The sequence below is a fragment of the Orbicella franksi genome, chromosome 9, assembly GCF_964199315.1.
Source record: "Orbicella franksi chromosome 9, jaOrbFran1.1, whole genome shotgun sequence".
Classification (NCBI taxonomy): domain Eukaryota; kingdom Metazoa; phylum Cnidaria; class Anthozoa; order Scleractinia; family Merulinidae; genus Orbicella; species Orbicella franksi.
Window position 1 is genome coordinate 14,605,565 of NC_138153.1, and position 26,714 is coordinate 14,632,278.

The window sequence follows — 26,714 nt, forward strand, 5'->3', positions numbered from 1 at the left end:
TCTGTTCTAAATAATTGAAACACATGCGCAATACTATTACGGCTAAAGGAAGTGCTGATTATAGGTCTTGAGGACACGTATGATGTATTTTAAAATTCAAACATTCTAATTTTCTATAATTTGAACTGGCCCGCGCTGCAAGAAATCCGACTGGCTTAGTGTGAGTCTTTGAAAAGAATAAAACGTATAGCCTTTGCCAGGATCTGTGCAGTCCTTTAAAACTGACGTCAAATTTTGCTGTCATAAGAATCCTTTTGAGAGACAGGATGGGATGAGGCTGAGAAACTGCAATCGAATAATGGTTGTTGGTCATGCGCAGTAGAGCAAGTGTTAATACTGGCATGCGCGGTTGAGCTAGTGCTAAGACGAATAAGAATTCAATCAGGTGTATAATACCGTGAACATCTTTGATATCAAGTTAACTATGAGGAAATATTGGACAGCCGTCAAATAGTATAAAAAAGGTTCGCTTATGAATTTGCATCCATTCTCATTGGAGAAAGGTTCAAGTCCTCTACCACAACAAGAACGAAGAACTGTCGCTTTTCTGTTAGAAGAGAAAAATGGTAAGTTTTATTTGACAAAATGTGAAATCATTTCAACTTATGCCTCTAGCGTGGACAATAACTCATATGCAGTCAATAAGTCATATGCAGTACATACATCGAACATTTTCTTTAACCAACCAAGAGAGATTCGGAATAGAAACTATCCGTTGGTTAGTTTTTGGTGAGTCTCAGATCCCTGCAGTCGATGCCTTGTTATGTCCATCATAAAGCTCCCTACGCAGTCTCTGAGGCCACGGAGGTCGCTGTTAGCTTTTTAAGAAAAGCAAAAATATCTAATTCATATCATGTTTCCTCCAATTTCACCAGGAGTTCAAAGTGTTCCTTCTGTGTTTTGCCGTCCTTGTTGCTGCCACATCTGCGACCACTGTCTGAAAATGTGAAGAGAAAAAGGTACAAATTAAATTGCTTTGATTTAGTGTTAACAGTTGCACGTTAACCATCATTTCATGAGTTCCATATTCCAAATGTTGTAAAGCAATTCATTAAACTGCGAAGATTTCGTTGCGTTGATCAGTCGAGTTTAAAAAAAAGAGTGGAAATGTAGAGGTCAATGTGATTTGGAAAGATGTCAATAACTCAATAAACCCCTTTACTGCGCAATAATTATTTATAAATTGATGTTTTCTTGACTTAACAGGATACCGAGTCAAAGTACAATGTGAAAATTAAAGATGGGGATAAACAGATTGATGAAGAGATTAAAGTCGACACTGAGAAACAAACAGAGACCGTGAGTGTCTCAAAGGCGAGCTCGGGGAACGCAGGAGAAGTCAAAGTAGTTTACGACTTTGAAAAGGTAAAATACAATGTGTAGCGATTGCATGATTCACTGGCTTTAAATTTTTCAACAGGATAAATCCTGATCGGCATTCCTAAATATTGAACTAGAAAGGAATTACTGCAGCCCTTTTAGTGTCAGAAGTCTTTTTCACTCATTTAATCATTAATTTCGGGAATCCCTCATGATCAATCGCTTAGCTCATCCGCCAGTTTTTATTCTTCGGTTAGAGTCACGCCAATTCGTTTTATTTACTGCTTTCTCTCTGACTCTAAATATAAGTCATGATATCGTAACGTGATTGCCTATCTTTCTTTCAGAACTTAACCATGCAGCGACTTTCCGCTGCAAAAGCCTGTTTCCTGATTGAGTCCACTGGGGACGTGCCAAAGCCTGAGGTGCTCATCAAGTTACTGGACCAGGTAATTCAATTCAGTGAGATTTGTTTTTATTTCATTGTGTACATAATTCTGCAATAGGCTTCACCTGGATGCACGTGCGATGAAATGGAACTTGATACTGTATTTTAATTGGTAGCTTCCATAAGGTCAAACTTTTTGACGAAGGGATTTTAAAATCGTTGGATAAGCTTTTGTTCACCCCAACTAAAGGAGCCCAGTATTAGTTTGAACCTCCTCATTTTCTTATTTTATTTTTTAAAATAATACTTGGGAAAGGAAATCCAAGGAGACCTCTCCTTTATCAATCAGGCCTTCTTCCAACTTCAGACGTTTGGCAGGGTGTTGATCGATTTTGAGCTGAATGTACTTAATTTGTCTAAAATATAAGCATTTCTGGTTCATTCAAGCTGCTCTTGTCATACTTTACAGCAAAGCGGCACTTTAACGGCAAGGAATGGGACAGACGAGGAGTACGATGTTGTTTCGACCGTCAGTGATCGCTCGTTCCTGGGTGATGAAATGGCCTCTATGTGTGCAAAGCTGCCCATTTATCGTGTCAAGAAGAGCACAACTCGACGTTAGTATTATACCTCATACTGTTATTGTAATCAAAAGTGTGCCGCTTATATAGGATACTTAAAAAAGAAAATTCTTACTGCCGTTCAGTTAGTATTATTCCTAGTCTTATTCACCCAAAAGTTTGGGAAATCTTGATGCCAAAATCGTGAAGAGCAAATGGTCGAAAAAGTAAGACACTACGTTTTCGACAAATTTAAACTCCTTGATATCTAGGTCATTCAAGTTCACTCAGTTTTTGTGCTCCAGAAGGCATTATGACTTTAACATGAGTAGCATTCGAACTTACTCCTAACCTGGTCATTAATGTTGTTGGACATTCCTAACTCAGTCATCAAAAGTTCCTAAAAAGTCTTAATATGGAATTGTTAATTACCAACCAAGAGAGACACTCCAATACGGGGTAGGACTTGGAAATTGAGGATATCATAGTTTCACTTTTCGTCTACCGAAGGAACGCTCGACCGGCCGGTTCTTGCCGAGAGAAGATCTGACTCGTTCTCATCTATCTAGACACTAAGTGCTCAGTGGCTTGTTTTATGTCATGCCGTTCCATTTGCAAATTAATTATGTTGGAATTACGCTTAACTGTCAATAGCCTATTTTTGAGTAGATATGTGAACCATATATCATAAATTTACCTAATTTTTAATATTTTTACTTTCTTTTCTCTTGTTGGCTGACTGACCGGACTGACAGACAGACAGACAGACAGACAGACAGACTGACTAACTATATGACTGACTGACTGAATCACTTCCTCCCTCCCTCCCTCCCTCCCTCCCTCCCTCACTCACTCACTCACTCACTCACTCACTCACTCACTCGAGATTCTAAGTTCACAAAAGTAATTAGCACTATGAGTTTCCCCATTAAAAGTATACCGATATGGTAAATATTATTTTCTTTTGCTATTAGTTAACGTTGAAACCTTTACTGTAACTAGACCAATACCTCCCTTTGGAGAGTAAGCCTGGCGCAAAAAAGATATCCTATTTTTATTACTCACTCACTCACTCGCTCGCTCATTCACTCACTCAATGACTATCTGACTGATTGTTTGGCTGGGTGACGGACCGATTGGCTTACTGAGTGGCTTATTTACTTACTTTGCAGGTGTAAAGCGTTGGCCTTGCCATTATTATTGCTACCGCTATTGTCATTGGCACTGGATTGGTTGGAGGTGGATATATCGTTGCCACTATAAATGTGTGTGGCATTCCTGCGGCTATGGAAAATAGCAAGATTCTGCAAAGCCCGCCGTGTTATAGAGAGAAATAAAAATATCCAGATGCTAGTGACTATCATATTTTGCTGCTTTGATTAAAAATTTTTGATTTGGAAGAGCTGATTTAAAAGTGAAAGAACTTCTAAAAGTACATTGCATGCGGCATTGAGACCTGTAGACTATGTAGTTTATACTATGAAACAGCAAGAGAAAGTCTGTTTTTTTAGACCGTCAAATCTTTGCAACAATTTCAGACCAGATCAATTGGCTAAGATGCTATTGATTTGTAGAAATAGGGCTCCTGGTAGAAAAAAATGATTTCAGGATAAAAAAACTTGGTTAAATTTCGCAGAAAAGTGTGAGACTGTGTAGGAAAGTAATTCAATAATGCTATTGCAAAATGTATAGGTGCGAATTAAACAACAATTAATTCAAGAAATGAAACAAATAAAAGTCACTTGTGCTCTTAATTGAGAAACGTGTGCTTTCTGACTAAAAATATATTTCTGTCTGAGTTGAGCATTTATATCTATCGAGGGTAATCCGAAAAATTCCCGCGTTTTTGAGAGTTATAGAGTTTAATTTCCGCGTATTTTTCAGTGAAGTCTAACCTGAGAGTTTCAGAATAGAAGGCAATTTGCGTCTAGTATATTTACTGCTAAAATCTGCCAATAATTTCTGTTGAAGTTACCGTGTTAAACAATCTTTTTTGGTTAGTCTAACTGACGTAACTCTGAAACGGTGAAGAACTTCGCCGAATTAAACGTGAGACGAAAATCATGATAAATATCCGTACTGAGAGAAGTAGTGCACTCGTCTCCGGATCGAACCCTGGCCGGGAACATTGTGTTGTGGACGTTCTTGGGCAAGACACTTTACTCTCACATTGCCTCTCCAGACCCAGGTGTATAAATGGGTACCGGCGAATTTAATGCTGGGGGTAACCCTGCAATGGATTTGCATCCCATCCAGGGGGAGGGGGGGCAGTAGAAATACTCATGCTATTCATGGTAGAGAAACCGGGATAAGCTGCAGCCTGATGGGCCGCTTTTCACGTCTGCAGATTTTACCTTTATCTAACTGAGAAAAGAGGAAACACTGATGACAAACCTCTCGCAGTCTGTTTACAACTTAACAGTTGAGAAACCGTTTCAGGAAAATAACACCGAATTCTTGCGCACCGCGACTTTTCTCCCGTCACTAAGGTCAGGGTTTAGTCTTCTCCTTAAGATCCTTGCCGTGCAACAGGGGAATCCCCGATGGTTGCGTTACTACATATCGCGCCAAGCAAGAACTATGAACGAGCTTTACCCAAAATAACGTAACGTAGATTGCGAGCAGTCCCTTGTTTCCTCCAAGATCGGCGAGGAAAGAAACGCTGACGAACGAGAAGAGGCGAGCGGCGAAGCCGCAAGGGGCGCCGTCTAAGCGTGATGCAGCAGTACAGATCAGAAGTTCAAGTCAGCTCTGGAAAATGCACCGGTCCTAGACGCGTTTGTAGGGTTAAGAAATACACTAGCTCTGACATAGAAGTTACGATTGGCGTCGCCTAGAGGAGGACACAAAGGCAAAAATTCGAGTTTAAATAAAGTTTATGGACGAGTGTATTTTAATAAATGAAAGTGATCAATTGTTCTTAGTCACGATTCCATTCAGGTTCTCCGGAATGGATAAAAGAAGTTGTGACACTCAAGGACCCTCGGCCCTTCACGCAGGATTAAATTTTGAAACAAGTGTATTTCCTTCATGCGCCAAAGAAATTTTTAAAAACAGTTTTAAAAACGGAAAAATAGGGGTGGCGAATGGTCCTTTAAAAACTTCGCCAAATTTTCGGCGAATTTCACGGGTCTCGCAGTATCGTTTTTTAGCGGTTATGTGCGTCTCGCAGTCTCAATTTTTTCAAGGCTAAGAAAGTCGCGAAGTACCGATTTGTTTATATATATATATATATATATATATATATATATAAACACTGCAACTGATGGCACTGCAACTGATGAAGGTCTTTGACCGAAACGTTTATTTTTATTAAATTTTTAAACTTTTTTTTAGATTTCTTAGACTTTTTACTGTATATATATTTTTTTTTCGCTCGAAGTTGTCCGTCCTCGTTTTCCACAATTGCCTATATATATATATATATATATATATATATATATATATATATATATATATATATATATAAATTCTATTTCCTTGTGGTGAATGGATTTCAAAAAGCGCTCAACTCTTAGAGGAGCATAGTATATTCATTAAATGTAGTTCAGGACTTCAGGAGTGATTCATCGTTTTATTGCTACAGACCTGTTTCGTATGGTCAACAAGTGACCACACTCATCAGGCAACATCAACGAATAACCTATGTAGCCTCAACAAACGTAATGAATTAGCAACTTCGTGCCCTCACAGAAACAGATATGTACTCAAAAACCTTAAGATAACGTAACGCAATAATCAGCACCATAGCAACTATTTGAATTTGTATTTAACCGGTCATTCGTTGATGTTGCCTGATGAGTGTGGTCACTTGTTGACCATACGAAACAGGTCTGTAGCAATAAAACGATGAATCACTCCTGAAGTCCTGAACTACATTTAATGAATATATATATATATATATATATAGTTAAATGACATCTGAACTCCTTAGAATCTGAACGTCTCGAGCTCGCATTAAAAACACTTTGAAGACTCGGTCTCGCAACTGAAGAAATTAAAATGTCTCGGACTCGCGAAGAAAAACGCTGGTCTCGTCGTCTGGCAGAGTGTCGCATTTACCATCCGCCACCCCTAAAAATGAACTTTTATAAAATAACTGAGCTACTACGTGCGCCCTGATTGATCGATAGTGCGTGCTTAGATGAGAGCATGTAAACACGGTTGTGACGTTTTAGATTCGCGCGTATTCTTGAGAAATATTTCCTGCTGAAAAAGTGTTCTGTTGCTTAAATCGTTTTATAGTTAAGATGATTTAAACGTTAACCTTTAAAAATTTTTTTTTTGCAATATTTGTTTCCTTTGTTTAAATATTTGTTTCCCTTAATTTGCTTCAGTGGCATCCCTGTAAACTAGCTAAGCTTAGTGCTTGCATAGCTAAGCGCATGACCACTTAAATAAGATTTACGTTTTTTTTTTCGCGAAGGAAATTTTTAGGAACTATTGGGATTTTCAATTTTCGAAAGTTTGAAGCTTTTCTTCCGTGGTGGTCAATATAGAACAAGTAAATTCTTAGAAATTTGTTTTTGCCGTTTGAAAGCACATTTTTTTTCGGGGAACACCTTCTCTTATTTTGAGCACTTTTTGAAACGTTCAACGTTTTTCTGGAGCAATGTATCCGCTGTAGTTTACTCGCAAAGGCTGTATTGATCTAATCGCTAAGACATAATTAATTTTTCAGAAGAACAGATTTTTTCATTATATTCAATGAATTAATTTTCAGCACTCTTAAGTTCAGAAGTTGCAAGTTGTACAGTATAATAGTGCTCTAATAAAACTGGATCGTGATATATGGTGCAAATTAAATGATGAAGAAATGAAATAAATTCACTGGTACAATTAGTGCAATTAAAACTTGTGCTCTATAAAGAATCTTGTTCTTTTTGACTGAGCCCAATATATAGACCGTTAATTTGGTCACCCCTCTACCCTAGTTATATGGTCTCGGGTACCCGAAATAACCCTACCTCCGAGGCAGCTTTAGCGATCGTTTATAGGTGAAAACGTAGTCCGTGTAGGCCGAGCCAAAGTTGACCCTGCGTGATTATTCATAACCCATATTGAATGTGCAAATATCTCTCTTTCTTTGAGGTTCCCTCGGTCATTCGATCACAGTGGGGTTTGCCGAGGTAATTTTCACTTCTTTGATGCGAATTTCTGCTATAAATCCAAAATCTAGGCATTACGTGACACTCGCCACGCAGAGAGTTGTCCCGGTAACGGGAGCCAAAGCGTTTAAAGATGAAGAAAAATTGTCCCGCTTGCCAGAGTTACCCTACCTGCCGAGGCGAGACAACTCGCCCACCCGAGTTGTTTCGCCCCCTCCGAGACGGGTTCGCGATCCTAATGTAAACGGTTGGTTGAATTTTGCAGGGAAATAAGCTAAAAGGTACCTCGGCCAGGGTAACTCAGGGGGAAGGTTGTCCCGGGTACCCGAGACCATATAAATGGGGCCTAAGACTGTTAGTGATTGTACTCCAAAGCTTTTGCCGCTCAATTCTGACAATATTTCAGCATGTGCACACTGCCGGAACATATACGTGACGACATATCTTCCTTCTTATGTCGTTATGTTTATGTTGTTGCGCATATGTCGTTATCTCGCATTTGTGATGAGCTAAGCCTTATAATGTCGTCTTTCTCGTAAGCAAAGCTATGAGATGATCGGTGTACTATGTTTTAACTAATACACCAACCGGACTTCAAGGCGTATAATCAGCACTTCCTTCAGACGTGATAGCATTAGGCATGTGCTTCAATTATTTTACGACAGATTTAGACTGCGAGCAGTCTATCTTTTCCTCCAAAATCCGCGGGAAAGAAGGCAAAACAAGGAAGCTGCGAGCGTGACTGTGAGCGTGAATTAGAAGTGTGAGCGGCGATGCCGCGAACCGCTAGTGACGCGGGCGTCAGAAGACGGGTGAAAAGAGAGACTGCACTAGTTTTCGACAACGACTTGGATGCTACTTTGACAGGTCGCATCAATGACACCTCCGCTCTGTTTTGAATATGACAGTCCGGTGTCTAAATCTATCGCCTGTCTATCGAAGCTACATCCGGTAAGATGCGATGAATGGTTTGACAGATTGCAGCTGAAAGCAGGCAAATGAGCTCTCGAAAATGTTCATACTGCTCGGTCAAACGGCTCTACTCTACTTTAAAGTCCTCCTAATACCACAGTCCTTCGAAAACAAGTGTGAAGCATAAAACTGATATAAAGGTCGCAAACTCGAAATTCAAAATAGAGCAGCAAATGTCACAAACCGTAGGAGACAAACATTTATGCAACAGAGTTTTGGCGTGTGCTGCATGTGCATGTGACTTATAAAGGTCACTGACACTGCAGGTGTACGTCATAACTTCGTAGACCGACCAATAGAATTACTCCGTCACCATAGTGCCGGGCATCCAAAACGTTGCATGAAACCAGTGCATTCTCTCTTTTCGCTCGTCTTCCGACGCCCGCGCTACTAGCGGCTCGCGGCATCGTCACTCGCATGTCACGCTCACAGTCACGCTTGCACGCTGTTCTTCCCCACGGATTTTCGAGGAAGAGAGACTGCGCGCAGCAACAACAACCATTTATTTGTATTCACAATTTATAAAATAATTACAATAAACATTAAATTGTATAGAGTACTGCCTGCCCAAAATAACCATAAGGGCTAAAAAGAATGGGTAGACATAAAGTTACATAGATTATTTATCTGTCTACGACAGATTATGTAACTAACAGTCATTGACTGTAGAATATGCTGTGGCTTTAAAGCAAGCTTCAGCAATTGGGCGAATTCCCGGGGACGAAATGTATCCTCCTCTAAAAGAATTTGGAAAAAAAGAGAAAAATCTGCGAGCTTCGCGCTTGCTACTTATTTGTGTAACGCGCGTTAACAGAAACAAAGGAAGAGAGGAGAAAAGACACTATATTAATTTTATACAGGCAAACAGTTCAATGTAAAATGAACGGCTCAGTTCACTAGAGTAACAGTGAGAAGAATTGAAAGTGTGTTACGCTAACTTATTTCCGGCAGGTAGCGACCTACTAACGCATGAAATGAAATAGTCCACAATAGAGCTTGAATTTATTTTTAATTCAAGTGAAAACATTAACTACAGGGCAATTTTTAAACAACGCATGATATACTTTACAATGTCTCTGTTTTATTTAACTGAGCGTCATCTGAAGACTTACAATCAGCACTTCCTTCAGCAATCACAGTGTTGTAAATATGCTGCGTAACCAGCTTTCTGGGAAATTTTGTAAAAAATCAAAGAGCAAGTGAAATACACATGGATAGACTGTCCAGGATCTCAATCAGTTAGCGATGAAGGTAAAATTTGGCGGAGGTTTAACACTGAATAACGCGCACAGACCGTGGTCGAACTACAAAAGCACTCCTTCTGATACGTCTATCTACGTGGCTCAATTTTTCTCTTAGCAGCGCGCGACATTTTGATTCTAATTATTTTTTTACTAACTGACCAAACATGACCGCAAGAATTATATACAGCACTTCCTTAAGCAATCACAACATTGCGCACATACTGAAACTACTTACAACAAATCAGATGGGGGGACCTATCACCGTCATTTTAGGCCCCGTCCACACTACCCCGGGGGCCGAATTTGAAAACGGAAGTTTCACTCTGAAAGTGCGTCAAACGTTTTCCATCCACACTATGCTGGAGGAATTTAAAAAGGCAACAATCACCAGTCATTTTGCATTTGTATTTGTGTAAAACTTGGGCAGGAAACATCGTGATTATCGTATATAATTTCATTGTTTTCGAAAGCAGTTCGTTTTCAAAATGTTTTCCGTCCTCACTAGAACGCAAAGCTAGCGTTTTCAAATTCCTCCGGTTTGAAGAGCGTTTTCGAAAGTCTTTCTCGTGACGGATAAGTGTGGAAGGAAGGCCTAACCAGAGAAATAAGGCTGCGTTTAATTTTCAAATTTCTTCGGCGTAGTGTGGAGGGGGCCTCATGCATAAATTAAACAAGCTCGTTGAGAGAAACGTGATTATCCCCAAAACGATCTACCGAGGGTCAAAAAACCGCCAACCTCGATCGTACACGTCTGTCCAATTTTGTGCAGCATTCCATCTCATGCCAAAAAGATTCGTTTTACGTAGATATTTGCGGATTAATATATATTCCGCGACATTTTCGGAAGACCAAAACTCGTTGATGTGCACGTAAAAGATATAAATATAATTTAAAAGTTTGTTGTTGCGTAAACACTAAACGGGGTACAAAAGAGTTATGTACCTTTTCTAAAACGTTCAAACATTTTTCACGTTTGCAAATTAAAGGAGTCATGAACTTGATGTTTCATTGTGAACTTCGGGGGAGTTAAAACAAAATAGAGTTTTTTTTATCGGAGCCAAAGGTGGAAGAAAATAGGATTTAATTTATTTAACCGTAATGTTTATCTCTGAGACTACAAAGAGAAGATAAATAGAAAAATAAGTCCTGTATTTATTGAGAAACTCTGTAGTTTTCTCTTGAATTAAGAGATATCTATCGTTTAAAGCAGTCTTCCGACACCGCATTAGAGAATTTCATGCGATTTCTCAGCATGGCGTCTTTATTTATTTTTCTCTTAAAAATCTGGACAGGTTCTTTACGTTTCAACTCTAACATGTTATGAAACTACTGTGATGCTGACAGCGCACGCTTCAAAACTTGACCCTCTTCCTTCAGCGATGGCATAACTGCGCGTTTGCAACGACAGGTTTTTCATGTCATCTTTTTACACAAGGAAGAAAATACCAATTTAACGTGGGTTCCGTTAGGGTTGGGCAATTGCGCCCTTGTTCGCCCCCATAGTAACGCCATAAGTGTTATCTGTTTATATGCTAATGATCTAGTTTTAAAAACAACGAGTATCAAACATCTAGTCTTCCAACACCGCATAGGAGACTGATTTCATGCGATTTCTCAGGATGGCAGCTTTATTTATTTTTGTTTTAAAAATCTGGACAGATTCTTTACGTTTCAACTCTAACATGTTATGAAACTACGGTGATGTCGAAAGCGCGCGCTTCGAAACTTGACCCTCTTCCTTCAGTGATGGCATAACTGCGCATTTGCAACGACAGGTTTTTCGTGTCATCTTTTATACAAGGAAGAAAAATACCAAATTAATGTGGGTGCCGTTAGGGTTGGCCAGTTAATTGCGCCTTGTTCTCTCTCATAGCAACACCATAAGTGTCGTCTGTTTTTTCGTTAATCTAGCTTTAAAAACATCAGGCATCAACCATCTACCGTTTAAAACAGTCTGCCGGCACAACATAACAGAATTTCATGCGATTTCTCAGGATGGCTTATATATTTATTTTGCTTTTAAAAATCTGGACAGGTTCTTTACATTTCAGCTCTAACATGTTATGAAACTACTGTGTTGTTAACAGCGCTTCGAAACTTGACCCTCTTCTTTCAGCGATGGCATAACTGCGCATTTGCAACGACAGCTAGGTTATATCAGGTCATCTTTCATACACGGAAGAAAGATTAAAAGGCTCTTGTTCTTTGCCATGAGCGTTATCTGTTTATATGACATTAATCTAGCTTAAAAAAGATCAGGTATCAAACAGGCATTACTCCCAAAATCGTGTCTTTCGTCATGCCTTTGAATAAATTCTGAGAAATGGAACCTTTTTTACTGTGATGCTTGTTGTTATTCGTGTGATATTTTTAACGCCTGTCATTTTCCAGAAAACGTCTGAAGCTTTGACCAGAATTTCCAGAAAATGGCCACCCAATATGGAATGAGGCATGGATATCAAATATGTCTGACATGAAAAGTTCTAGCCGGGTCATGCGCAATACTTTGGTTGCTGAAGCATGAACTGGCGATATGTTTTCTGAGAATCTCAGCTCAAAATCTGTTGTAAGCGAGTTGCCCGACACACCAGAAAGTCTTAGCAAAAACAGTGTGCGTTAATTTCATGTAAAACTTCATGTTATCGCCAAAATTTGTCATTATTTTAACATCAGGGCAAATCGTCAATTGTCCAGGCTGTTTTCGGAGTGTCGATTGGGATAGGGTAATTCCAAGAGCTGGACTGATTTTTGATATGCGCACTAGCAACATAGCTGAAGGAAGTGCTGATCGCCGAGGTTGAACTCGTTACCGCAGAAGAGCTGACGCATGGAAAAAAACCACTCCAAATTCAGATGTCAAACTGCTAGATATCCGTAATATCAAGTTAAGAATGAGGAAACATTTGACAGACGTTAGATAGTATAAAATGTTCGTTCGTGGTTCTATCAGTCCATTCTCGACAAAGAAAGGATAAGTCCTTTGTTACGAGAAGAACAAAGCAGTGCCACTTTTCTTTTACCGAGGAAAAAAGATGGTAAGTTTAATTTGACGATAATTTTGTTTGATTTGATGCCGCAGTCACCAATAATCAAAAGAGTGCAGTTTGTTTAATTTTCAGCCAAAAAGAAAGTTCTCATACATTTTTGTTTTACTTTCACCAGGAGTTCAAGGTGTTCCTTCTGTGCTTAGCCGTCCTTGTTGCTGCCACATATGCAGCGACTGTCTGTAAATGTGAAGAGAAAAAGGTACAAATTAAAAATTAATTGCAAATTAATTGCAAATTTATAACTAATTGCTTTGATTTAGTGTTAACAGTTGCACGTCAACCATCATTTCATGAGTTCCATATTCCAACTGTTGTAGAACAATTCATTAAACTGCAAAGACTTCGTTGCGTTAATCAGTCGAGTTAAAAAGATCTAGAAAGAGTGGAAATGTGATTTGGAAACATTTCAATAACACAATAAACTCTTTCCTGCGCAATGATTATTTTACAAATTGATATTTTCTTGACTTAACAGGATACCGAGTCAAAGTACAATGTGAAAGTTAAAGATGGGGATAAAGAGATTGATGAAGAGATCAAAGTCGACACTGGGAAAAAAACAGAGACCGTGAGTGTCTCAAAGACGGATATCGGGAACGCGGGAGAAGTCAAAGTAGTTTACGACTTTGAAAAGGTAAAATACAATGTGTAGAGATTGCATGATTCACTGGCTTTAAATTTTTCAGAAGGATAGATCCCGATCGGCATTTCTCAATAAATATTGAACTAGAAAGGAAATTACTGCAGCCATTTTTTTCCACTCATTTAATAATTAATTTCGGCAGTCCCTCATGATCAATCGCTTAGTTCACTCGCCAGTTTTTATCAGTATACTGTTGCAATTCTTCGCTTAGAGTCACGCCAATTCGTTTTATTTACTGTTTTCCCTAAGTCATGATATCATGACCTTAAGTCATGATATCGTTGCATGATTGCCTATCTTTCTTGCAGAACTTAACCATGCATCGACTTTCTGCTGCAAAGGCTTGTTTCCTGAGTGAATCTACTGGGGATGTGCCAGAGCCAGAGGTGCTCATCAAGTTACTCGACCAGGTAATTGAATTTAGTGAGATCTCTTTTTATTTCATCATGTACTACGCTTCACCTGGATGCACGTGCGATGAAATGGGATTTGATACTGTATTTTAATTGGTAGCTTTCACAAGGTCAAACTTTTTAACTGAAGCCATTTTAAAATCGTTGGATAAGCATTTGTTAACCCCAACTAAACGAGCCCAGTATTAGTTTACACCTCCTCATTTTTCTTTGCTTTTTAATAGTTGTTTTTAGTAATACTCGGAAAAGGAAATCCTAGGAATCCTTTTATTTATCACTCAGGCCTTCAATCCCAACTTCAGACGTTTGGCAGGGTGTTGATCGATTTTGAGCTGAATGTGCTTAATTTGTCTAAAATATAAGCATTTCTTGTTCATTCAAGCTGCTCTTGTTATACTTTACAGCAAAGCGGCACTTTAACGGCAAGGAATGGGACAGACGAGGAGTACGATGTTGTTTCGACCGTCAGTGATCGCTCGTTCCTGGGTGATGAAATGGCCTCTATGTGTGCAAAGCTGCCCATTTATCGCGTCAAGAAGAGTACAACTCGACGTTAGTGTTATACCTCATACTGTTATTGTAATCAAAAGTGTGCCGCGCATATAGGATACTTAAAAAAAAAAAAACTAGTGCTATTCAGTTAGTATTATTCCAACACTTATTCACCCAAAAGTTTGGGAAATCTTAATGCTAAAATCGTGAAGAAGAAATGGTCGAAAAAGTAAAACACTAGCGTAGCGTTTTCGACAAATTTAAACTCCTTGATATCTAGGTAATGTTGTTGGGCGGTCCTAACTCAGTCATCAAAAGTTCCTGAAAAGTCTTAACATGGAATTGTTAATTACCAACCAAAAGAAACACTGCAATACGGGGTAAGACTTGGAAATTGAGAATATCATAATTTCACTTTTCGTCTACCGAAGGAACGCTCGATCGGCCGTTTCTTGCCGAGAGAAGATCTGACTCTTTCTCATCTATCTAGACACTAAGTGCTCAGTGGCTTGTTTTATGTCATGCCGTTCCATTTGTAAATTAATTATGTTGGAATTACGTTTAACTGTCAATAGCCTATTTTTGAGTAGATATGTGAACCATATATCATAAATTTACCTAATTTTTAATATTTTTACTTTCGTTTCTCTAGCTGGCTGACTGACCGGACTGAAAGACAGACAGAGAGACAGACAGAGAGACAAACAGAGAGACAGAGAGAAGGACTGACTGACTGACTGACTAACTATATGACTGACTGACTGAATCACTCACTCACTGACTCAATGACTATCTGACTGATTGTCTGACTGTCTATCTGACTGACTGACTGACTGACTGTCTCTAAATAACTTGCTGGCTGACGGACCGATTGGCTTACTGAGTGACTTATTTACTTACTTTGTAGGTGTAAAGCGTTGGCCTTGCCATTATTATTGCTACCGCGATTGTCATTATCACCACTGGTACCACTGGGGGTGGACACATGGTTGCCACTGGAGATGTGTGTGGCATAGCTGCGGCTATTGAAAACAGCAAGGAGATGTTTCAAGGCTCGTCGTGTGATAGAGATAAATAAAAATATCCAGATGCTAGTGACTATCATATTTTGCTGCTTTGATTAAAAACTTTTGATTTCGAAGAGCTGATTTAAAAGTGAATGAACTTCTAAAAGTACACTGCGGCATTGAGACCTGTAGACTATATAGTTTATACCATGAAACAGCGGAAGAAAGTCTGCTTTTTTAGACTGGCAAATCTTTGCAGCAATTTCAGACGAGATCAATTGGCTAAGATGCTATTGATTTGTAGAAACAGGGCTCCTGGTAGAAAAAAAATGATTTCAAGGTGAAAAAGCTCGGTTAAATTTCGCAGAAAAGTGTGATACTGTGTAGGAAAGTAGTTCAATAATGCCATTGCAAAATGTATAAGTGCGAATTAAACAACAATTAATTCAAGAAATGAAACAAATAAAAGTCACTTGTGCTTTTAACTGGGAAACGTGTACTTTCTGACTAAAAATATATTTCTGTGTATTTGAGCATTTATATCTATCAAGGCTATAAGTTTTGTTCTTCGGTGCAATCCGAAAAATTCCCGCGCTTTTGAGAGTTATTGACTTTAATTTCAGGCAATTTCAGGCAATTTACGTCTCGTATATTTACTGCCAATATCCGCGAATAATTTCTGTTGAAGCTTCGGTGTTAAACATTCTTTTTTGGTTAGTCTAAATGACGTAACTCTGAAACGGTGAAGAACTTCTCCGAATTAAACGTGAAACGATAATCATGATAAATATCCGTACTGAGAGAAGTAGTGCGCTCGTGTCCGGATCGAGCGGTCCGTCTTCGAGTCCTGGCTGGGGACATTGTGCTGTGCACTTTCTTGGGCAAGACACTTCGCTCTCACATTGCCTCTCTCCACCCAGGTGTATGAATGGGTACCGGCGAATTTAATTCTGGGAGTAACTCTGCAATGGACTAGCATCCCACCCAAGGGGGACTAGAAATACTCCTGGTCGCTTTATGCTACAGAAACCGGAATAAGCTCCGGCCTAATGGGCTCGTCTTCAGACTTGAACTTTACCTTATTGAGAAAAGAAGAAACACTGATGCCAAACCTCTCGTGGTCTGTTTACAAATTAACAGTCCAGAAGCCGTTTCCGGAAAATAACACCGAATTCCAATTCTTGCGCGCCGCGGCTTTTCCCCTGTCACTAACGTTAGGTTTTAGCGATCTACTGCATAACTCAACGGCCGGTATAAGCAATAGAGACGGCGGAGTAACACATGAACATTTTCTTTGCAATTAGGGATAAAATGCCACAGAATTATGATCACTGACTATTTCGTGACTCAAGAAAAAACTATTAAATGGTCTGAAATGAATGTCAAAGACACATCCGCTTTAGAAAACTGCGACAACTTATTTCAAAAAACAAAATTTAAGCTAACGTCGCTGAAAGGGAAAGTTTCTGTAATGAATTTACCTTTTTTTAATCAAAAAATATGTTGCTCTCTCTCTTGAGTCTGTAGTTTGAGAGGAAGATTTTTTAAAAGTTCACAGCGAAAAAAAAATGTATATACCCTTCCACGGCTTTTAGTATTTTTAATTTTGAATATCATGATGGGCCAAAAACGCGTAACGAACGCAATCTATTGACACGGCTTGAAAGAACGTCTGAGAGTGGTGCATTGAAAAATCGCAAATTAACTATAAAGCCTCGCAAAGTCGAGTTCTGCGGTTTTTATCCGTAAAAGGGTTTGGTGTAATTTCAGTCTACTCGTCTTTATTAGCTTCCGTAGCCCTAAACATATCTCTGTCAGCCTTTATTCCGTTAAAAAAAACGTGCGGTGTATGTATTTTTTCTAGCCTGTCATTTCTCAGAAATGCCGACTGAATAAGCCCGGAAAAACACTTCTCCTGAAGATCTTTGCCATTCAACAGGGGAATCCCCGATGGTTGCGTTACTAAGGGACCGTTCATTTTTTATAAGGTAGGGAGGGCTGGTGGGATTTGGGGGGGGGGCCATGTGAAAAAAAATGGCTTTCGAGGGGGGGCCATCCCAAAAAAATAAGGGAAAAAGGGGGGGTCATGTGAAATATTTTAGTAAAACTTTAAAATGGCATAATGTTTGAATATCAAAAAAATTGCTATAGAATAAACATAGAAGGCAGGATACAAATTTATTACAAACTCTCCTTCTGCTTTAAAAAAACGTTTGGCGACAAAAAAGCATTTGTAGCTACTGAAAAGAAGTATTTAACACTTATTTTCGAATGCAACTTTCACTGGCACTCATCTTCATCTTCGCTGTCGTCGAGTTCTTCGTTACCTCTTGTGCTGCTATGGGAGTCTCTTTCACCAATGCTGCAAGAAGCAGCAATGCTTTCCGTCAGAGTGTACTCTTCAGGGTACATGAAGGTGTAAACATAATCTCTGACTTCCTGCTCAAGGTTGGTGGTGATTCTGCTTCTTGCAGCATTGGTGAAATAATTCCCTTCCAAGAGCTGTGCGATGTATGGCCCATCTCTTCTAAATAACGACGCGGCAACATCCACAACTTTAATACACTCTTCCGGGACGGCCGTTCTAGGAGGGTACACAAGGCATTTTGGAAAATCATTTCCTAGCAGGTTTCCAACACAGATTCCATAAACTCGTTGGACGTTGTTTTCAGTCCGCTTCCTCTTTCTTTCATTTGACTTTCTGCAGTTTTCTTTTTTCCGTCTCCTTTTGTTGATGTGCTGTTTGAGTATGCCCTTGAATATGCTGTTATAATGGCTCTTCTTATTTTCTAGTGCTTCCATGTCCTGCGTGACCTTCGTCAACTTAGCTTCTATACATTTGATCTGTTTTACATTAAAACTGTGGGCAAATTCTTCGCCCTGCTTCAAAGCAAGCCAATTGGACTGAAAGAGTGTGGAATCGTGTTCCTTTACATCTTTCAATATGACATTCAACTTTTCCACCATTGCTCTGTGCTCTTTGATGGAGAAGTTCAGTTTTCGTCCATCACTGGGCTTCAACTGGTACCCTGGCATGGAAAACTCACTCGCCCTTTCTGAACAGCCATCCGCACTTAGAAAGATTGCTTCTTTTGCTTGTAAGATGTCAAACTGCCTGGATCGTTCAGCTGTAAACCTTTTCTTAAACGACTCGTCGCTTTCGCCATTATTGCGCATTTTGGAATGAGCCTCTTTCATGATGCTCATGTAGTAATGCACTATTTTCCCGATTGGAAAAGCCCTTCATGGGTATGTTATGGTTTAAATTTAGTTTTGGCTAAAATTTTCAAACCAATTGGATTTTCATTTCTCCTTGTTCTGAATTATGACAATGAACTTGAGACATTGAAAATTAAGAATTTTAAACCATAGATAAATTTAAACCATAACAAGTATGCTAAAATTTATAAAAAGTAATCCACTATTTGCAAGATTTGAGAACACTCATAGCTTTTTGTTCTACCTGCACAGGACAACATTTATACATGCCTGTCACTAGAGTAGAGGGAAAAACCTTCCAAATAAAGACATCTGTAAATTAAATGTAACAATGTGTTTCACACAACACATCAACAGATTTCCAGTTTTCTCACAACACTTTGTACTTGGTTCAGTATCATAATGCAGGAGCAAGGAAAGACTCTGTTCCAGGCCACTGTTACTTCCGTAAGATTGAGAAGTTTATGAATGAGCACTATGAGGAGGGGGAGAACTACAGGGAGTTTCTAAAGTTGTCCTGTCAAGAAAAGGAAGGAGAAATTTGTTCTCTTTCTTGTGAATGGACTGGACCACCCATAGAAAGATACCCTAAACCAGTTCCTGACCATTCCTGCCTATCGGAATACCACTACCTCTCCTACCAGAAGACCCAAAAGAAGGGCGTGATCCAGATGACTGGCAGCTAAGGGTCCAAGCGAAGAAAGGGCATGGAAGTGGCAGGCTGGTTTTATCTGACCCAGAGAGCGTTGCTCTGTTTGCAGATAAGTTTATTGTCAAATCAAAGTTTGTGGTGGATTATCTTCAGCGTCTTGAAGTGCTGGAATTAAAAAGGAAAAAGAGAGCAGGAGAAAAGGCAAAGTTAAGTAGGGACGCAAAAGATAAATCACAGGAGGATTATCCTTGGACTGAGTTTTGCGAAGATCTAACCAAGCTTAAAAAGCTCCGTGTTCCAGAACTAAACAAGTACTTGAACCACCACGGGCTGAAGCAGCATTTGAAACGCAGCAAGAGTGAGAAAGTAAAGGCAATTGTAAGACATTCATGCTTGCAGCAGAAGAGTCCTCTCAGAGCTGGCCAACCAACACTGAGAAATGCCAGGACATTGACACAAAATGACAACAAGGCAAGTGCTGACAGCGGTGAAACGGATGGAAGTGACAATGATGAGTATGACAGTGATGCCATTGACTCTGGGGGAGAAGATGACTCAAGTGACGTCATTCTTGCATTCATCAATTCAGATGAGGAAGATGCCAATGAGAGGCCAAATGCCACACGCTCAGGGCGAGCCATAACTAGGAGATCCGAAATTGACTTCTCTTTCTTTTGATTTGTTTTTTAAACAACAGCTCTCTGTAGTATAGGGATTCTAATTTTGTCTTCATAGTGAGCACAATAACGTGAAGTAGGGGGATAATAGAGAAATATTAAAAAAGTTGAAATCTAAATATTGTTTGTTCAATTTTTTTTGGGGGGGGGGTCATCCCAAAAAATTACCACTGTAAGGGGGGGCCATATGAAAAAATTGGTAAGCTGAGGGGGGGTCATGCGATTTTTAAATGGTGCTTCCCAAATCCCACCAGCCCCCCCTCCCTCATAAAAAATGAACGGTCCCTGAGTTACAACATGATGCAAATTATCATAATGTACCAAAATAAGAAAATAGAAGAGGAAACTACACTGCTAATGAAGGAAAAAAAGATTCGATTTATTCCCCGTCAGGTTCACGTGCTGTGGGACAGCTTACACACTAAGTGATGTCAATCGATGATTATTTAACCAATTTTTAATTAATTAATTAATTAAATTAATTAATACCCTGTGACAGATAATGACTCCCACCGCGGTTTCTCGATTGTGTTCACTTACGTTTCGCGAGCTCTGTTTTCCGGGATTGTACAGCGGTAGTTGAATCCACCTCCCCCTCGACAACAACGTAAATGGGAAGTTTCTCGCACATAACCGTCATTTCATCACTCAGTTCAGAACGGTCTTCTAGAGTTCCGACAACTTTGAGCTTCACTTCAGTTTGTTGTATTGGTATCGCAACCCATCCACTTTTATCTCCCTAGTAAGAAAGTAATATATGAAAAGGGGAAATTCTCCATTCTATGAAAGTGATCTATAAAATGCTAGCTAGCTTGGAGCCAGACTTTCGTTTGGCTTGAGAAGCCCAAAGACTTTTTTTTTCACCTATTCATAAACAATGTTCAAGACGGAAATTAAAGCCCAGTTTTGTCAGTTTTAGCTAATAGATTCCATATAGTTTATTTCCTTACTTGACATTAGCTATAAAGGAATGGGTTGAAATTAGTAAATGTACAAATTAGGGAGGTTGAGTTTGGGAGATGTATATTTGTTTCATTTCCAATGCTGCCATGGTTCAAACTAACGAAAAGAAACGTTAAGTTACCAGCAGTTTCTTTAAGTTGCCTGGCTCAGGAACATCATCGATTGAATCTCTCAAAAAGCAGGAATTGGTCGCTGGCAGATGGATCATCGTCAAATTCTGCAAAACAAGGTTGCACGTGATTTGCTTTGCAGTTCCACAACAGCTCTTGAATTAATTATAAAGCTAAGTGACTAATAAGCCGAAAGAGGACTTAGGGTTTAAGTTGACACAAGGAAACCAGTTTCCCGACATTACGAACTTGGCTCTATATATTTTCATATCGGTGGTTTCAAGACAGATCGTATAATTTACACATACAGAGACACCAAGAGAAATGAGACTGACTTGTAGCACAAGAAAGTCCGCGGTCGACCGACATGTACACTAGAATAACCTGTAGTATAAGTAGTATAGTACATGAACAGTTTTATCTGAAGAATAAAAACGTATCAGGGTAATTCTCTACTCTCTTAGTATATTACAGCCGGCATACAGTCCCATTTTTCACTGAGCGATAAGTCTCCAAGAAGAATTCCATACCAAAGAAGCTCAGTCCCGATATTTTGAGTTATTTTGGCCACGTACAAAATTAGCCCTGAAAATAACAGCTTACTAAGGTAGAAAAACACTAAAGAGATAATAGTAAATAAACTTGAATTAACTTGTTAATTTTAAAATTAAACGAGACTTACCTGTAAGGTGAAGTTTGATTGGAATTCTATGAGTCATTGGTCAGGAGCTAGGGAGTCACGTGAGATAGAGCGTGGGAACCTGAGCATTCAGTCTTTAAATCCTGTGAGTGGACACATAATTTCTCACTAGTTTAGGGTGGGCTGAAAAAACATATGCCCAATGTTGTGTAAGAATAGGGTGGGCACGTGACTCCCTAGCTCCTGACCAATGACTCATAGAATTCCAATCAAACTTCACCTTACAGGTAAGTCTCGTTTAATTTTAAAATTCTATTTCGTCATTGGTCTAAGTCACTAGTGAGTCACGTGAGACTTTAAAGCAATGGGGCCATGAACAGGTAAACAGAAGACCATTTTATTGCTTACTGGAACAGTCATGCGTGGAGACAAGTTCATCCCCAAAATTGACAACTGCTTGAACTGGCTTGTCATAGAACTTTCTAAAAGTGCTTTCTCTGGACCATCCAGCTGCATTCATGATAGTATTAATAGAAACATTATTTGAGCATGCAGCTGAAGTGGCAGCAGCCCGGGTACTATGAGCAGAAAAAACCTTTGTGTTTACTCCAGCCTTTTCTAAAACATTCTTAATCCAGCGACTAACAGTGTCACGACTTACTGGTTTAAAGGGTTTAGTATAACTTAACCACAGAAGGTCATGACCAGTTCTGATTGGTTCTGTAAGTTTTACATACTGCCTAAGGCAAGTCACAACACATAGACGTTCGTCTACTGGGTACGATTTAAACTCCAAGTGTCCTTGCTGCCTGCCAGGTTTGGATGTCTTCAAAAGTTTAGCAATCTCAAAGTGAACAGTATCATTTGTAATCCTCATGCCACTAACTGTAAGTGCATGAACAGTTTGGCATCGCTGGCCAGATAACAATGCAACTAACAAAACACTTTTATGTGTGCTGTCTTTAAGGCTTAATTCCTCAAGTGGAGGCAGTGTCTTTAAATAGTCTAAAACAACAGAAACATCCCATATGTCCTTGTAACGTGGAAGGGAAGGCCTTGACTCAAAAACACCTTTAAGGAACCATGAAACCAAAGGGTGATTTCCAAAGGAGCCACCATCTGGAAGGAAGATAACTGTGGATAAAGCACTTCTGGCTGTGTTAATACCACTATACGATAGGCCATTTTCATACTGCTGATAAAGAAATTCCAGACCATTCTCTATAGAAGCTGAAAGGGGATTAATACCCCTTGAACGACAGAACTCTTGCCATCGCTGGTGGTAAGTCTGCTACTGCTTTTGTGTACCCGTTCGCCAGGATTGCATGATGATCTTTGCAGCCCCAGCCGAAATTCCTCTGCTTGTAAGGAGATCCCTGACAAGTGGCAGACCAGTAGTTGAAGTTTCTTGTGTAGTGGGTGCAGCAGGTGGGGATGTGCTGGTGGGTACAGTGTGTCTTCCTTCCTAAGTAGCATGAGAGGAAAAATCAATGAGCATATTCATTAAATATGGCCACCAAGTCTGAGTTGGCCAGTGTGGAACTACTAGTAAGCCTGTGGCTTCCTCGTCAGAAATCTTTTGTAATACCCGCTGTGTGACACTAAATGGGGGGAATGCATTAAAGGTATACCCCTTCCAGGAGATGTGAAAGGCATTGATGGCATGGGCCTCTGGGTCAGGCTGGTATGCAACATAGGGCTTTAACTGGAAATTCAATCTAGAGGCAAACAAATCCACATTAGGAGTCACGCCTAATTTTTTAGTAGCAGCATCAAAAATTGGCTTCTGTAAAGTCCATTCTGTTTCTTTCCGGGGCAGCCATGACTCTCTATCTGCGTCAGTATTTTGTTTTCCAGGAATATGTGCAACTGATAGCCAAACACTATGGTCTATGCACCACAACCAGATTTGGTGTGAAAGTTGATTGTTTACTCGAGAATGGCATGTGCCCATTTGGTTAATGGTAGTAACTGCAGTAGTGTTATCAACCAGGAGTTTCACATGTTTACCCTGGACTACACTTGAGAAAGATTTCAAGGCAAGGGAAACAGCAGCATTTCCTAATAATTAATGTCATGCTGTGCTTCTTCTGGAGACCAATTCCCTCCAGAGGTGACTGTATCAATACAGCACCCCCATCCCATCAGAGAAGCATCTGTTGTCATAGTAACCTGGGGGTCTCCATGGTTGATAAGGTTACAGGCTGTGGGCAGTGCAGTGACCCACCATTTTAGGTCAATTATGGCTTCCTGGGATAAGTTCATGTTCTTATCAAAATTCCCTCTGTGTAGTTTTAGAGCTCGCGTTTTGTCCATTTCAAGGAACCTATGGTGTAATGGGCCATACATCACCCCTGGAAAACTAGAGGTCATAAGCCCAAGTACTTGAGCCACATCCCTTATAGAAGGGGAGACAGTAGCGAGTAGATTTTCACATGCAGTTTTTAATTTTAGAGCTCTGTCTGGAGTCAGTGAAACCTGCATCAAAATAGAGTTGAGAACAAAACCAAGGAAAGTTATAATTTGTGTCGGAAGTAGGACAGACTTTTCAGGGTGAATTACAAACCCTACTTTGTCAAGCAAACTGGTTGTATCAATGACATTTTTGGTACATTGGCAGAGATTATCTGCTGTCAACCAGGAGTCGTCTATATATGCAACTGAAATGTGCCCCTGTTGTCTCAAAAGTGAAAAAACCGGCTTTAGCAGCTTTGTGAACTTCCTAGGGCAAAGTGCTAATCCATTCGGAAAACACACAAATTGGTACAAGGCTCCTTTCCATTCAAACTTAAGAAATTTTTGATGGTCCTTACATATTGGCACTGAGTAATAGGCGCCTTTCAGGTCTATGGATGCCATGTAGCACCTCGGCTTCATTAGCCTGATGGCAGACCAGATGTTGTCCATTTTAAAATGATAGTGAGTTACATTTGCATTAAAACATTTCAAGTTTAAAATCATTCGAAAAGAGCCATCCTTTTTGGGTCTGGTAAAGATAGGTGATATAAATTCCCCTGTCTCGTGTTGGCAAGGTTGAATAACTCCCTTCTTGAGGAGCTGGGTTATTTCCAAATCAACCGATTCTGTTTGTATTTCTGATAACTTAGGTTGCATAAAGGGTTTGACCTGCATTGGCAGAGAATCAAATTCAATATATTGACCAGTAACAGACTCTAAAACTTCAGGATCAGAAGTCAGCTCTTGCCATATGTGGGAATAAGCGGCTAAACTGCCTGCTTTGAATGTTTGTATTCTCCCCTGAAAATACTTTAAAAGTGATGGTAAAATAGCTTTAAATTCGCTTACCGGGGTGGTGCTAAGAGTCGCAATAATGTTACTGGTTACTTCCCGGCCGTTTGGCCGGTCTGTTTCTTCCAGTGGTGTTGATATGGAGTCGACTTCTTGTACGACTGGTTGCCCGGAGGCGTTTTGCCTAAAAAAGGCTTCTACTGCTGGTTATTACCTGGGGCGTGCGATTTGCCATAGGATCGCCTATTGGCGGAGTTAGAGGGGCTTGCCGTGCTACTGATCTTGTTTGAAGCACGGATGTGATTAAGTTGCGTTTGCAGTTCATCGCCAAACAAAAAATTTGTAATAGGCACGTGTGAAGCACACAGCGTGGCATAATCTTTGTGCAGTGTTGGGCGAATGGCTTCACGCCTCCTTTGGGATATTTCGAAGCTGATATGCCCAAGAACTGCTAATGCATCGGCATTCATTCGGACCATATTGTCAACATCAACTTTACCGTCCTCGGCAGGAGCCTTCAACAACATATCGGTGGTTTGTGCGGTTATATTACCGACCTTCGTAAGTGTGGTTTGCAAGTTTGACAACTTCAGGTCCTTGCCCCTCGTGTGCCGATCGAGGCGCCTCCAGATTTCAGGGTTTACCTTCGGAATGATTAGCCAATCACAGTTTATCGGTCGAAGGTATTTATCCGATTTTTCCTTGAGGTTTGTCTCGTCAAGCTTAGTAAGCCACCTCAAGTTTACGATCTTGGCAAGTTTCTCAGACACTTTCGGGGCAGTTTTCTCCGTGTCGGTGAGAGACTGCGTGATGTCATCGAGTAAAGAATCGCTTTCATCATCTGCACTGGTTTCGCACGTGGAGCCGTTGCTCTTGTCGGCGACAACTTTAGGTCGTTTGTTTGCAGCCAAAAGTGCGTCTGCATCTGATTCCTCTGTGTCAGAGTTATCCCCTGTTGACGGGGATTTTCGTTTTGTGGCAGGTTCTGCCGTTATGGGGGTCTAAGTTTCCCCTTTCTCTTTCAATGATCTGAGCGATGCGCCCATTTCGGTCATGTTCTTATTCAACGACTGGAGGGCCGCAAGTATAGCGTCGTTGGCACTAAAAGACCCTCCAGAAAAGCCGTCAGGTTCCTCACTCAGCAATGTTTCCTCATGCATCGAAGAAGGATCGTTTTTATCCATTTTCTGATGAATTTTCGAAGGATAATTCAATCATACGACTGACTGCTCAAAGGTCAACGCTCGAACTGAATGCTCAGGTTCCCGCGCTCTATCTCACGTGACTCACTAGTGACTTAGACCAATGACGAAATAGAATTATGCATTATACTTTGGTCCATGTAAGCTGATTAGTTGGCATTTTATTGCTTATGACCACGATTAATTGTCCATAGTACTTCGCGGCAAGAGATGTTGGAATGCAGCCTCGAAATCCTTTCCCCTTTGGAAGCTAAGTTACTCTTGGGCGTAAGAAGATAAATTAAACTTTAAATCAGGTCTACTACACATAACGAAACGTATCGCAATTACAATGGAGTACTCAAGTTTAAAGGCGCGCGTTACTCTTATTTGTCTCTTTGTCTTCACATTTACAGGCAGTCGCTGCAGCTGTGGCAGCAACAAGGACGGAAAAACACAGAAGGAACATTTTAAACTCCTGGTGAAGGAAAAAAAAAACAAAATATGTAAGAGATTTATCCGGCTTCTGAGCAGAAGCAAACTCTCTAGATTTTTGGTGTTTTTATGACTAAAACATAAGTTAAATTTCCTTAGTAGCGAATACTTAGGAAAATTGTTAAATCAAAAGCTAAACTCGCCATTTTTCTCTGGTAGCAGGAAATCGACAGTTCTTCGTTCTTGTTGTGGCAGAGGACTTGAACCTTTCTCCACTGAGAATGGGTGCAAATTCACAAGTGGACCTTTTTTATACCATCAACCTTTAAACTGATATTACCAATGACATGAAATTTTACACCTATTGGGCGGATTGATTTTCCCAATGTTTCAG

At 39.9% G+C, this 26,714-nt stretch overlaps 1 protein-coding gene and 1 pseudogene across 2 annotated transcripts; both read left to right on the forward strand.

The window, feature by feature from the left end:
- The first annotated feature begins 505 nt into the window (after positions 1-505).
- LOC145496422 (uncharacterized) lies at positions 506-4,030 on the forward strand (annotated as a pseudogene). Its single transcript, XR_014050544.1, has 6 exons — positions 506-566; positions 876-959; positions 1,207-1,365; positions 1,668-1,769; positions 2,178-2,325; positions 3,441-4,030. The product of XR_014050544.1 is annotated as an uncharacterized LOC145496422 (transcript).
- Positions 4,031-12,522: 8,492 nt separating this feature from the next.
- LOC145497237 (uncharacterized) lies at positions 12,523-15,687 on the forward strand. Its single transcript, XM_081477059.1, has 6 exons — positions 12,523-12,627; positions 12,755-12,838; positions 13,115-13,273; positions 13,591-13,692; positions 14,100-14,247; positions 15,095-15,687. The coding sequence occupies exons 1-6, from the start codon at positions 12,625-12,627 to the stop codon at positions 15,214-15,216; spliced, it is 618 nt and encodes a 205-aa protein (XP_081333185.1). The 5' UTR covers positions 12,523-12,624; the 3' UTR covers positions 15,217-15,687.
- The last annotated feature ends 11,027 nt before the right edge of the window (positions 15,688-26,714 follow it).

What these genes read in the sequence shown, in the direction of transcription:
- LOC145497237 (XM_081477059.1), top strand. An exon ending in GTAAATGTGAAGAGAAAAAG is followed by an intron (nt 12,839 to 13,114) that starts GTACAAATTAAA and finishes TTGACTTAACAG; the next exon opens with GATACCGAGTCAAAGTACAA. An exon ending in TAGTTTACGACTTTGAAAAG is followed by an intron (nt 13,274 to 13,590) that starts GTAAAATACAAT and finishes TCTTTCTTGCAG; the next exon opens with AACTTAACCATGCATCGACT.